At 34.8% G+C, this 14,298-nt stretch overlaps 4 protein-coding genes across 4 annotated transcripts in view; 2 read left to right on the top strand and 2 right to left on the bottom strand.

Annotated features, from left to right (window-relative positions):
* Positions 1-14,298, bottom strand: part of LOC136800498 (uncharacterized) — a 121,282-nt gene that overhangs the window by 92,802 nt on the left and 14,182 nt on the right. The window contains exons 15-20 of the mRNA XM_067057159.1: positions 13,973-14,236; positions 13,611-13,709; positions 9,840-9,976; positions 9,399-9,618; positions 8,689-8,856; positions 5,022-5,126 (exon numbers count right to left, since the gene is read on the bottom strand). Coding sequence (XP_066913260.1) covers positions 5,022-5,126; positions 8,689-8,856; positions 9,399-9,618; positions 9,840-9,976; positions 13,611-13,709; positions 13,973-14,236 — 993 coding nt within the window. The remainder of the gene's footprint in view (positions 1-5,021; positions 5,127-8,688; positions 8,857-9,398; positions 9,619-9,839; positions 9,977-13,610; positions 13,710-13,972; positions 14,237-14,298) is intronic.
* The window catches only part of LOC136800533 (putative serine protease K12H4.7), an 82,407-nt gene that overhangs the window by 25,173 nt on the left and 42,936 nt on the right, over positions 1-14,298 (top strand). The window lies entirely within an intron of this gene.
* On the top strand, positions 5,350-6,425 carry LOC136799318 (uncharacterized). The gene is made up of 2 exons (XM_067056025.1): positions 5,350-5,522; positions 5,771-6,425. Exons 1-2 carry the CDS (start codon positions 5,509-5,511, stop codon positions 6,423-6,425), a joined length of 669 nt encoding a protein of 222 aa, XP_066912126.1. The 5' UTR covers positions 5,350-5,508.
* On the bottom strand, positions 7,178-8,536 carry LOC136800565 (uncharacterized). The gene has a single exon (XM_067057228.1). The coding sequence runs from the start codon at positions 8,416-8,418 to the stop codon at positions 7,237-7,239; it is 1,182 nt and encodes a 393-aa protein (XP_066913329.1). The 5' UTR covers positions 8,419-8,536; the 3' UTR covers positions 7,178-7,236.

Raw genomic sequence — 14,298 nt, forward strand, 5'->3', positions numbered from 1 at the left:
AAAAAATACCAAGCCAATGGCGGAAAATGCAAATTTTCCCTAAAAATGTCAAAAGGGAATCGCCTTAAATTGGAAGATCTGATTTTTCAGACCAAATAAAATTTTCCGGGAAAAAAGACTTAAATCTATTTTAGAGAACCTTTCCCTTTGACCTTATGCAAAAAAATAAAGTAAAAACTAATGAAAAAATGTTGCACAAAATCTAAGAAATTCTATTTTTAGGCATTTTATTTCGAGAATCGGACTCCGTCACTTTTTGCGCATTGCTATTTTGCATGATTGTGCAAAAAAAAATAGAAAAATTTATGAGCCAATCCCGTGAAAAGCTGGTAACAGACAAACAGACGAACTGACGGACGGACGAGTATCGGTTAATTTATATAGGACCTCCGGCAGTCGGTACCACTACATGAAAAAGGCAACTATTGCCTTAACGGGAAATATTTCCGAACGGGAAGGTGAAAATAACCCGAAAAGGAAACGGTTTCCAGATTGAAAATCTCACCACTTTTCTGTTTCCCGTTTTGGTCAAGAACTTTTCATCGTCCCCGAACGGGAAATAGAATTTTTGAACACAAAGCATATTTTTGTTTCCCGATCGAGAAAAAGTTTCCAGATACCATGATTTTACATAAAAGAAAACATTCAAAATTCAAGTGATTACATTTCGTCCACTATCAGCCACTATACATTCGAAGTGTAAAAACTAGAAAAAACTATCTTCGAAAACCAGGCATGAATTTGGCGTAAATAAAAAGATTTAAAGTTCAAGTGATTATATTTCGTCTGCTATACATTCCAAGTGTAAAAACTGTCAATAAAAACCTTCGAAAACCAGGCATAATTTTGGCGTAAATGAAAACATTTAAAGTTTAAGTGATTATATTTCGTCTGCTATACATTCCAAGTGTAAAAACTGTCAATAAAAACCTTCGAAAACCAGGCATGATTTTGGCGTAAATGAAAACATTTAAAGTTCAAGTGATTACATTTCGTCCACTATCAGCCACTATACATTCGAAGTGTAAAAACTAGAAAAAACTACCTTCGAAAACCAGGCATGAATTTGGCGTAAATGAAAACATTTAAAGTTCAAGTGATTATAATATTTCGTCTGCTATACATTCGAAGAGTAAAAACTGTCAATAAAAACCTTCGAAAACCAGGCATGATTTTGGCGTAAATAAAAATATTCAAAGTTTAAGTGATTATATTTCGTCTGCTATACATTCGAAGAGTAAAAACTGTCAATAAAAACCTTCGAAAACCAGGCATGATTTTGGCGTAAATGAAAATATTCAAAGTTTAAGTGATTATATTTCGTCTGCTATACAATCCATGTGTAAAAACTGTCAGTAAAAACCTTCGAAAACCAGGCATGATTTTGGCGTAAATGAAAATATTCAAAGTTTAAGTGACTATATTTCGTCTGCTATACAATCCAAGTGTAAAAACTGTCAGTAAAAACCTTCGAAAACCAGGCATGATTTTGGCGTAAATGAAAATATTCAACGTATGATTTAAGAAAAGAAAGAAATCTGAAACGACTTTCAATACGTCAGTATAATTCTCTAAAGTCTGTGAGAACAACGGCTGAGTTACTTCATTATAATATTTGAGAATTGAAGATAGAATATGAATCAAGCGTCCTGGTACCACAGATACGATGAATAAAATCAATAGGCTTTCGATCGTTCTTAGTGCTGCTTGATTGCGTTGCCGGCTTTGATTGGTGCTTGCAAAAACATTCATAGCATTATCAACGGCCATTCCATTCTTAATTTTCCAATAGAAAGACACCACTAGTGTTATAGGTAAAATACAGTCTAGAATTAACCTAAAGCCATTAAATATGAGAAGTGAACTTTCAGAAATGATAAAAGCACATGTAGTTTTACCAAATCTCCTTGTATTCAATGTCGTATTAAATATTAGATAGGATGACAAAGCAATAGTTAAGAACCAAATTAGAATACAAGCCAAACTAAATTTAGTTTTATTTATTCTCTGTTTCAGCGGTTGGGTAATACTTCGATACCTTGCATAGGACAGCAACACAAGCAACCAGAAGGAGGCCATTGGGCAAACACCTTGAAAAACGGTAAAAAATCGACAACCAATCACTCCAAGTTCCCAAGCAGGCTTGCGTTTATAGTGATCCATAAATGTCATTCCAGAACAGACCAAAAAATCCGCAACTGCTAATTGGACTAATAAGAAGTGGTATGGACTCATCTTTCGAATTCTCTTGATATTGATTTTTGTGAAGTATATAATAATAAGCAGATTCCACAACGAGCTTAACGATAAAATGACTGGAAAAACATATTCGAATAGAAATGTCTCAGCTTTTTGGATGTAAATCCCGATTTGTATTTCCGATTGAAATTCGTATTGTCCAGTGTGTCCAGAGCTGTTGTTTATAAAAGCCATGGTTAAAAAGTCGCATATAAATCCAAAAGTTTATTAGGAATAAAAAACTTGAATTATTTGTTCCCCTTTAGTATGTCATGTTAACAGTAACTAAACCATTCATTCCAAAAGGGTCCTTTTATACTTAAACCTACTGAGTTGATCTGGCTTGTTTTAATTAAACTGTCAAAATATTATTGAAAACACATTTTCAAGATGGCGTCTTGCTATCGTCACAGAAGATTTTATGTTTTTTTATCTGGCCTAAAGTTTTCTATCTCTTCCGGTGTCTTAGTGGGCATATTCCTAGACATATGGACATATGAACGTTTCTTTCCCTTGCTTTTCCTCTTTATCGACAACAAAAAACCACATGAGACTTGAGCAAGGAGACGCTGAGAAATTTGACTTTTTGTAGCAGAAGGCAGTACAACTGGTTGTGAAAATGTAGAGAGCGGTTTCTTTGGAACCATTGATGGCTAGAAAAAAAGCAATGGGATATATTTTTAAGAACAATGCTTTTTTGAGCTTCTGTTAAAGTCTTAACCCTCAAACCACGAGGCTATCCATGAAGTTTTAAGGATTTCTTTACAGTAATTTTTCATCACAGTTTTCAAGATGGCGGATGCATAAATTATCATGATGTGATATTTCGCCGGGAAAGCAAATTTCAAGATGGAGGACAGTATTTATGAATTTGCTTTTCATGGTTCATGACGGTTGAATTGAATTTTTGACCTAAATAGAATAAAGTATATCAAAAACAACTTGGGAATGCTTATGATGTGTTTTTGTATCTTAGATTAGAACGTGTGTTTTCGTTGGTTTACACCATTTTGAAAAATTGGAATTGTTCTGTTTTACAGCAAGAAAACATTAATAATTGACATTGAAAACTAGATATTAGATTACATTATCTCTGAACAAAGCTTCTAAGGAATTGCAATTATTCTCCTAATAATTGTTTTTCTAATTGAAGTTTTCTTGCATCTGATTCTGAACATTTTCTACTGTTGACAATGGGCTCTTCCAGAAAATGTTCGTACACCCCGGGTGGAGGATATATTGTCCGGGGGTAGCAAAAAATCGTCAAAATTTACCTTGTCCGGGGGGTAATTTTGCTCTGTCTGGGGGTAATTTCGGGTGTCCAGGGGGTCAGCTGATGCTTGTCCGGGGGTGAAACCCGTTGTCCAGGGGGTCAAAAGTCACTTTGTCCGAGGGGTAAATCACTGAAAATTGTTATATCCTCCACTCCACGTATACAATTTTTTTCTGGAAGAGCCCAATGACTCGATAAAAAAGTCGCAATATTCAGAAATTTCACCATATATCTCTTTTTTTGTATTTTGAATATTAGAATCAAGAAGACACGCAAAGCACGGCTACAACAAAAAAGCCATTATAATCAGGTCTATTGAATGAGAGCAATCACATTTTAAGAGACCACATGGTCAGGCTATCAGAGAGCGTTTGGTCACGTACAATTTCATTGCAATAAAAGTTGAGTTTTTCCTCTGGACCACGGAAGATTTAATGATAAAATAAAATAATCCCGTATCTTCAATGACCTTACATTTACATTAAAGAGAATTATAATGAAAGTTAAGTTCCCTAACGGAGATAAGGCCAAAATAGTTAATAAACGTTTTTTAGGATATAAGAACATTTTCATGAGATTATAAGGCTTTTAGGCCCAAAAACCTTCTTTTAAAAGTTATTGTTTTAAAGTTTAAGAAACATGAAAATTGAAATTTAGCCATGTCACGCCCCTTCAAAATGAAAATGATGAATTACTGATTCAACCAATAAAGCACCGAGAAAAGTTTTTTTTGTAAAAGCAATTAATTGGCAACCCATGTTTATCTAACTAAAACATAAAGAGGTTAAAAAGATCAGGTGATGTTTTGAAATTCGACAATTCCAGAAAAATCTTTCAAATGCTGTGGTCTTTTTAAGGAAAGGTGACCCCCTGGATTTTGTTAAATTTATTTCCAGGACCACCTTTTTCTTTTATTTTGAACCCCCTCGATTCCCCCCTCCATGATAGTACTGTGTTCCCACACACTTACCTGGGATTTTGTGTTCAGAATTCAGACCCCTTGGATTTTCAACCTCATTTTACTGACCCCCCTGGATTTTAACCTCATTTTACTGACAACCCTGGATTTCCAACTTCATTTTACTTGTGAACCGTATCTCAATGGGCAATTACATTTTATATCCATACAGGGGGTGGACGCACATTTCCAGGGGGTATTCCGAGAAGAAATTCCAGGGGGTCTAAAGGAGGTTTTTCCCCCTTTGTTCCAGGGGGTAAAATGTCATTGTAGAATTTCCAGGAGGTAAATCCCGAGATATTTCTTAATCTGGAGGCCAGAAAAAAAAATTTTCTCGAACATCGGGGCCCGTGACATTTTGGGTATTACCATTTTGTATCATTGTGCAAAAAAATTCAAAAAGACTAAAAGTCAATCCCGAGAAAAGCTGGTAACAGACGAACGAACGAACGAATAAACGAACGAACGAACGAACGAACAGACGAACGGAAGAACATCGGTTAATTTATAGGACCAGGGAAGGTCCAAAAAATGAAGAAACAACAAACGCACCTTGCATTCTGAGGCGGTATCAGCGACAATAGCTTTGGTCTGTTCACATAGGTGTTGAATATCTTGATCTTCAATGATGCAACTCTTTAATTCTTCTACCAAGTCCTGAGGAGTTATTGGGGATTGGATATAATTTAATTAAAATACATCTTGTCCGGATTTCTTAGTCAAAATAATGCTCTTGATAAACCAATGTTGCAACTTTAAAAAATTCAATAAAGTAAAGCTAAACTACTTTTAACAATTTTTTGTACAAAGTACGAATTCTTTGATATCAACCGGCCGGGGATTGAACCCACGACCAAGCGCACCGTAGTCAAATAATAGAGAACTTTAGCAACAGGACGGGAGATGGCGGGGAGGCGGTGTGACGTCATAAATTTGTCCGGTTGGATGTTCTGCGCATGCTCCGCTAGAAGAGGAAAACCCTTCTCCTCCGTCCTGTATTTGCAGTCGACCTCAAAACTAGCAGCTAGACGTAGTGAAAATGGCAAACAAAACGTGAGTGTTATTTGTCATGAATTATTTGAAAATTAGTTCATTTAACATTTCTTTTTAGTATAGATTAAGGCTTGATATATCTTTCAAATATATTGCCTCAATTTTGTGCTGTACATGTCATTTTCTTCTTTTGTATTTTGGCTTGTTTTGGTTATCTGATGCTGATCTCTTCCTGCCTGCAAAGATTATTTTTTTCATCAATGATTTATTCTACAAATTCTACAATATTTGCACTCGTTTTTTTTTAGGACTACAATGAACTGGACTGAGCCACATGATGAAATGCTTTGTCGTGAGATAATCCTCGTGCAACCATTTGCCTACAAAACTGGCTCAAGAGAAAAGGGGCAAGCCTGGTCCAGGATTTCAGAAACATTGAATTCGATTGAACAACCAAAATTCAACGTATCTCAAAGATCTGTCAGGGAACACTTCTCGTTAATATTGACAAGGTTCAGAGCCAAACTTGCTGCAGAACGTGCTGATTCGGGTGCAAATCACGTGTTGAAACCATCAGAGGCATTGTTGGAGGATATTAATATAAGAATAATTGAATGTGAAAGTGAATTTGATGCTAAGTCGAAAGAAAAACAAAGTAAAGTGGAGTCTGAAAATCAGGCTATCAGTGATGCAAGAGCTAAAGCAATGGAAAATCTTTCAGAGACTTTGAAAAGAAAAAACAATGATGAAACTTGCAGTGCAAACACGAAAGGTAAACGTCAGCGATCAACTGGTAGTGAAACGTACAGTTATTTGAGAGAGAAATCTGAAAAAGACAATGAATTGAAAAAAGCACAAATTGAAATTCAGAGACTTGAGGCTCAAAATTTTCAGGCCTTGACGTTCAATCTTCTTACTCTGAAACACCTTATTTTAAAAGTTGAATATTCTGGCTTTTTATGATCAAATTTTAAAAATTGTTATATACTGTATAGAGGATTGTTTATTTTTAGAATATATTTATTGGTTGAATTGTACATAAAATTTTATACTTGAATTATACAAAGTTTAACTTATTGCATTGATCTATGAAAAACACAGACATTTCGTAAATGAAATTAATTGGCTTCAAAATTTTCAAAATTCCTGGTTATTCTCTCTTACTTTTTTAGACCTGTTTTTACAAAACTGATATTTTTTCTACAGCTTGCCAAATTCTCTCTGAAAACTCTTTGGTCACTTACTAAATTGAATTCCAATTGGAAATAGTAAAGTCATGAACAGTGATTTAGAAAATTTTGGACATTTTTTAGGTGGGGAAGGCTAAGAGTATTTTGAGAAAAAGCTTTACAAGTTGAATTACTTTTGGTCACACACTCTTTTTTATAAGAACCAATAAATTTTTGCTCATTATGATCAGTTAAGTCTCAGAATTGTTCTAAAATTCCTTTCTTTTTAAGTACAAAGACAAGGGCACCTAGACAAAAGGTATATGACACTACAAGATTGACAAGTGATTCTAAAAACAGTTAATACTCTTTCACTCTGTAAAAATAAGAACTTTTTAATCATTTTTCAATTTTGTTGTGTGAGGGTTAAGTTTATACTGTACAATCTTCTTTTTCTTTAGTTAAAGTGTTAAACACTCTTTTCTTAAGTATAAATTCCAAAATTAGGATTTAAGATAAAAATTTTCAAAAAATAATGACTAACTTTGATAAAATTTCACAAGTTAAAGATGATAACAATATCTGCATTAACACCACCTTTTTAATCACTGAAAATAGTTTTCCAAAGTAGGTTTTTCCACGTAGTTGAAGTATTTAGCAGTTGTGTTATCATACAAAATTGTGCGTGCATTGTGTAACAGTCCACATACAAGATACATCTTTCCAATAGGGCTCAACCCTAGTTTTAAGTTCTTTTTGTAATCCAGAAACTTAAAATAATTCACGATATCTCCAAAAACCCACTCAACAGAAACTCTGACAGAGCTCATGGATTTATTAAAGAGCGATTGAAGGGGTGTCAGTCGTGCACCCTGAAAAGGTCTTTGAAGGTGGGCACGTAATGGGTACGCTGGATCCCCATAAATACAAAGTATGTCACCGTTCGGTGAAAAACTGTTATTCATAAGTTGGTTGTAAAGACCAGATTCAACTAACATCGAGCTGTCATGCTTTTTCCCTTCAAAAGGACCATGGAGTTGTGCGATCATTCCGTTTGGAGTAACAAGGGATTGAAATTTTATTGCGTGTATACGCTTGTGACCATTATATACCACTCTTTGATTTTCACCAGGTCTGGAGCATGGTCGGACAGTCCCATCAACAAAAGCCCAGCAGTTCTCTAATGCAGCCCCTGCCTGGTGAATTGCATTTGCATAGTCTGCCAACTTTGCACGAGAAAGCCATGGCTGGTTCATATCTGTTAAAAGATGTCCAAAATGCCAATAAATGTAATTTGTCATGGTTGACACAACGTTGCTAAGTTCAGGTACAGATCTACCAAATAATGAAATCAAGTCTCCAAGTCTACTTGGATAAGCAAATCTTCTCAACAATATGCATAGTGCTTCCACTTTATCAAAATTTTGTCTATTTGGGCAGTAAATTTTGTCTGGTAATTGAAAGACATCAGCCAAGTTGTAAATATCGTTCTTTAAAAATCTAAACATTGCCAAGCATTCATCATCTGACAGTTTATCTAGATCGAAAGGATCATACTTCCAATATGGAAAATCTGGGTTTCTACTCCTGTTTAAGTCAAATAGAGCAATAAATTCTTCATCGTCAATAACACCATTGTTATGTGCAAATAAAATCTGTTCTCTGACATCTCTCAAAGACATGATTTTCAATTTTTTATTTCTATGATTTGTCTGACAGCAGTCAATCTGAAGTTTTTTGTTTACATTTTCTGCTGCTATGTTTTGTTTTTGTTTTTTTGCTGACATTGCAACTTCATTTCGATTACTCTCCCGTGCTCTCCTACGTGGTGTTTTGCTAAACTTGTTTATCTTCGAGTACGGCCGGCGTAGTCTTTGACGGCATTATGACGTCACTCCATCCGTACTAAAAAGCCCCGTCCCGTCTGCTAAAGTTCTCTAATGTACCTTTGCACTACGGTCGCATAGAGGGTTAAGAAAAAATAAAAAGCCTTACAATTTGAAGAAATATATCAGGTCAAAAACAAAATGTCAAGAAGATTGATAAAACAGTCTTACCAGTTCTTTCAGCGAATCAGTCCTTGTTAATATGGCGGATAACCAGCTATCGAAATATTCGATCATGGACACTTCAGCCAGAGAACCGTCTACAGGTGGTTTGAAATAAACGATTGAACCAACTAGACTGACGTCCACTTGTAGGAACTGTGTATTCCCGGATCCAGCCTAATTGTAAAAAGTTTATGTATCCGAGGATATCGAGGGCGACGGTAAAAGTGAAATCGATACAAATCAAAGTCGATAGTTGATGTACGGCTCTATATCGCCTTTGCTCACCTAAACAGACGAAGGTATTTTGGTGTTTTTACCGTCGTCGAGTAAAGTGGACGGTGATTTTGAGGACATGTCAACTTTGCTTTATACCGTCCCACTCGATGTATCTCGAATAAATAAACTCGCTATTATCTCTCGGATGGCAGTCAAATATTGGACAGCAGTCTAGAGGCTGACAAGATCATAGAAAAGGCCTAGAAAAGAGGCAATGAAGGTAAAATTCTCCGGGTTCTAATCGATTGAACCTTATAAAATAGCTTTTTTATAAGAATAACTTGTATAATAATATCAGGGAGAGATTTCGGAGTTAGAACAATAGGACTATTGTAAAGAACAATAGAACAATAAGAATAATGCTCACCCAAAGTACACTATTCTTATAAAAATGGGTGTATGGGTGTATGGGTTCTTCCCAAATAAAAATTTTATTCTACCTGCAGTTCCTGAGCAACTAAACTATTATAGATGTATCGTAGTGAAATCAATATAGAATCACGAAGACCATTGATGACTTTGGTGTTCACAAATTCTTTATAAGCAACCCATTGAGGTGTCGTGCGACTGATCTTGACCACTTCATAAATGGCTTGTAAATGTTGAACGATCTTTTTACATCCAGTTTTCATTTTCCTGTGAATATCTTCCATAATAGATCTGAAATGAAATTTAAAAATCAAAGGTTTAGTGAGAAAACTGCAGTAGCGGCTCCAGTCAAATCATCTTGGTCACACTGCAACACTCGCTTTAGGTTCGGTCTGGCGAAGAACACCGTTCTCCCAATATAGAGCTATGCACCATGACTCATTAGTTCGCATTTATAGAGTCTCGCAATCTCTGGCAGCGCAACTATTCCTTTTTCTTCGTAAATATCTTACTTTTGCCTTGCATCGTAATCTTCGAAAGTGAAAGGCCAATGACTTTCATCCATCATGGTGTATTGAAAGGTTGATTCTGCCCATGAGTTGACGATTTGACAGATGCGTTCATAGTTCTCCTTAATCGTGTCTACAATCTGAAAACAAATAGAAAAAAATCGTTACATCAGCTACCAAAACGGGGCTTTAAGTTTTCAGTTCTTTACACTTCTAATCCGATCTAGAATTAAAGTAATACCTTAGAAAAATTGTGCATCTGAGCAAAATTTTGAAAAAAACTTCACCATTTCCCCTTGAAATGCACGAAGATCTCTTAGACAAGACACCAGAAGGTGCGCACATTTGCTCACCGGACAGACTTAGATGTAGTCATGCTTGGATAACATAGCTACTTACAGTATATACTCTGTACTTTGCTGTTTATATATTTCCAAAACTGGAACGTTCTTCACTTTTTAAATTAGAACAAACAAACAATTTCAATTTGAAACAAACCAGACAAACATAGAATTTGAGAATGTGAACTGGATTGGAATGAGCAATTTCACCATGAAATTTGTGCAAAAGCCACACCAAAGTTGTTTTGAGGGTTAAGACAGATTCCACTGATATGAGGGCATTTTCACGCTGAATATATGGCATCCTGGCTGTGCACTAATTCCAGACTGGCAATTCCCATAAATAGATTAACGATTTTCTTACAAATTGGAGCAAAAGAAGAGACGAGACGAGGAGAGGATAGTGTCTTTAACAACAAAACTTATACAACAAAGTGTTTTGTTGTATATGCTATTATTTAAATTCTGGACTTCCTGTCAATATTGTGATAATACCCATATCCTCTATAAAAGAGGGGCAACCTTAGCAATATTTACGTGATGGCATGATTGTAGGTTTGAGCGTGATCGTGATTTGGCAAAATTTTGGAGCGTGGTGCGTGATTTGACCCAATATACGGGATGAGCTGCGATTTGGTTATTTTTCGTGAGTTGCGATCGACACTGAATTTTGGTGCGATTCTGGTGATTTGGGTCATGCTTGAGAAGCCCCAATTGCAATTTTAAAATATTGACTTTTTTGTTAGAATTTTATATTACTGTAATTCTGTGGGTTCATTTTGCGTACCAGAGTCTATGAGGTTCATTTTATAAGAGTGTCATTCCTAAAATTAGGCCCCAATATAGAAATCTGAAAAATGGCTCAGTCGTGAAATTAATTCTCTGCGAAATTCCATCCTATTGAAATAATCAAGTTGGTAACGACAATTCAACCAAAGATACTTTTTGAATGATGCAGTTATTTACATTACGGTATCAATTTAATTAATATTATGTACATGTATTTCATTTTAAATAACACTTACGAAATGATTTATGTCAAGGTCTCTTCACATTTATTGACCGCTGTATACCGGGACGCACTGTAAATATTTATTTTGTTCATGAATTTTGAATTTTTCTCAGCCTTTTTTTTTTTTATTCTTAAGTGTTCAGTCTCGTTCACTTTTGTGATCTGTTAGCTTAATTTTTGCTTATTTCTATTTTGGTCCTAATTAAGTTTTTAGGGTTTTAGCATTCCAAACGTCATTGAGCATGACGTAATTATTGAACGCTCCTAAGATTAGTGAGTACCTAACCAAAAATTCATGATATGCACCATTGCAATAGCGAGGTTAAGCAAGTGTTTATTTAGACCGTTCAATATGATACCGTAGGCCTGAACATAAGATTTCACTTGCATGGTTTGCTTTGGAAAGTTATGTACAGGCCTACGGTATCGCACTTTACGGTAAAAATAAACCCATGCTTAACCTTGCTAATGTCTTCTACGGACCCTACAAACTATTTGATTGAAAGTGACGTATTGACTGATTTTACGTCACTTACAACCAATCAACTATTTGCTATTTAGAGTTTGACGAAACTTTCGTCAATCCGTAAACGATAGCCTTTTCATTCATTTTTGATGTTTTACTTGGCTTATTAAAAAACCGCGCAAAAACTTAGTACATTAGCGCCCGACAATTAAAAGGACACTAAACTGAGCCGAGTAATATAATTTAAAAAAAATGAACGACTTAAATTGTAGAGGAGTAAAACCACTTGTGGTAAAAAAATTTTCACCGAGTGGGAATTTCCCTTTGTTCAAGATAAAACAAAAGATACCGTTTAATAATACTGGTCTAATTGTTTGCGAACAGTTGATGCATTCTTTCGGCATAATTTTGGTTACTTTAAAACTGCTTTGAAAACAGGCTCCAAAGCTCGAGCGAAGTTGTTTGAGATAACCTGGTCACTTTTATGAGAGAAACAACGTCGAGTTCTGAATCCACATAAAACATGAAATTTAGTCGCAGTTGGTTCCGAAATTGTGAAATTGTGAAATTTTGCCTAGAAAAATTTATCCGTATTCATTTTAAAACCCTTAAAAACATTTAATAGGGAACTTATTATAATCTTATACCTCGATTTCTTCAAAACCCCAAACCCTTTCCTCAAACCCATCAGAATTTTCGAAAAAGTATTTCCTAAGGACGTAATCCATCTAGCAGGTGGCAAGGTGGCGTATTCAGGTGTTTAAAACTTAGTATTGGATACTCTAAAGAGTCATCTGTGCTAAAATTCATGCTTTTGTCACCATCTTAAAAGTATTTTTGCGCTACCATACCACCATTTTTATTCTAATTTTTTATTTGGATTTAAAGGTTTTCTGCGGGAATAAAAGGAGCTTATTTTAGGCAGTGTCTTCATGCTGAGTCAAATTAAAGCTACTTTTTTTACGCAACGATATACTGCAAACAAGTGAAAGATCGAAAGTTGTTTCAAGATGTGACCTCGCATTCTATTGCTTTTGTAAACAAAAAGTGTTACCCAAAGAGGATAAGAAAGTTTCACAAAGGCGGGAGCAAGTAAAAACAGTAAAAAACAACTTCCTGTGGTATTTTCTTTTCACGATACGGGAACTTCCCATTAAACTTTATACAGAAGATAATGATGAAATTTCTTTGAATGTTTGAAAGGTATACACGTTTTTTTTTATAAGAACGTCAAAAATTTTCGAAGCCTTCGGATGTTCTTAGTTTTTTGGATTTGAAGCCTAAAAATGTTCTTTTAATGTTCTTATTTTCAGCATTTTTTGAGCATTTTGATGTAATTTCTTAAGAAATTGCATGTTTTTAAGTCTCCAAAGCCTTAGTATGTTCTTAGAATGTTCTTAAATTTTGGGCCTTGAAGCCTTATGTTCTTATATAGTTTGTTCTTATAAAAAAAAAAAACGTGTACTCACTTTCAAAAACTTTCTGACTTTTCAAAGGTTACACGTTTTTTTTATTAAAACACCTAAAAAATTTTCAAAACTGAGGCTGGGTATGTTCTTACGATGTTCTTAATTTTTTGACGAATTTCAGCCTCAATGTTCTAATAAACTGGGTATTAATAAAAAATAAAACGTGTATGTTATTATTTTACAACTTGAAAATTCCATATCAATTTGAACCCAATTGATTAAAACCAATTTTGATGTGAAGTTAGCAAGTTTCTGTTGTAAAATATTATTTGAAAAAAGTGAAAATTTCCAACTTTTGTTTTTTGAAGTTCAAAATTTCAAACTGGCATTAAAGCTTGTACCTTGATAGTGTTGTTTATGCCCTTTTAAATCAAGTGGTCAGGAGTTGTCGCCTTAAGTCTGGGACTTTGTATATTGGCAAATTTAAAAAGTATATACGCGTATCTCGGGTTTGAAGGGTTAATGATTAATAAAGCTTTAACCTACCTTGATATTATCTGTATAAACGACGTGAATGGCTTCTTGAATAAAATCATCCATATGTACATCGTTCCATGTGTAAGTGGTCACACCCTCCGTCAAAATCTGAAAGAATTAAATCACTTTTCTATGTATTCTCTAATATAGGTTAAAAATGGGCACGGACTATTTCTGGAAAAGACCTATCTTGACTTCATGCTTCGATTTAGGATATAGTTCCAGCCCGAAAATAATATGATCTCTGATTTTTGTCAGCTTTAGTTATGTAGACCAAGCATTTCACATCACGGATCGCTTTTTGAAGATTGATGCCTATTGTCCATAGACTTACAATTGAAATTTATCAGAATTTGTTTATAAATATGTACCTTTCTTGCTCTGTCGATATTATGATTGACTAGATTGCGTTCGATATCCAATAGATTCTGTTCCATGATATTAAACTGTGATGTGGCAGCAGAAAGTCGAGTATTAACAGCTTGGAGTTTCAAGATATCAATGTTTTCAATTTTCTGCGTGACATCATGAGGAAGTTTCATCGGTATATCGTGAGAAGTCATGTCACGAATCTCACGGAGCACAATCTTCAATTTTTCGTCAAAGTTAACATGGAACAAACCATCGTCTAGTCTCTGAAAAAGTGGAAAAATATTTTCGAGTTTTCAGAAGTATTTCTTATTTTTGAAGTATGCCT

This window comes from Clytia hemisphaerica, unplaced genomic scaffold (assembly GCF_902728285.1).
Source record: "Clytia hemisphaerica strain Z4C2 unplaced genomic scaffold, Clytia hemisphaerica genome assembly, whole genome shotgun sequence".
NCBI classification, from domain to species: domain Eukaryota; kingdom Metazoa; phylum Cnidaria; class Hydrozoa; order Leptothecata; family Clytiidae; genus Clytia; species Clytia hemisphaerica.

Coding starts and splice junctions, on each gene's coding strand:
- LOC136800565 (XM_067057228.1), bottom strand. CDS start 8,418: ATGTCAGCAAAAAAACAAAAACAAAACATAGCAGCAGAAAATGTAAAC.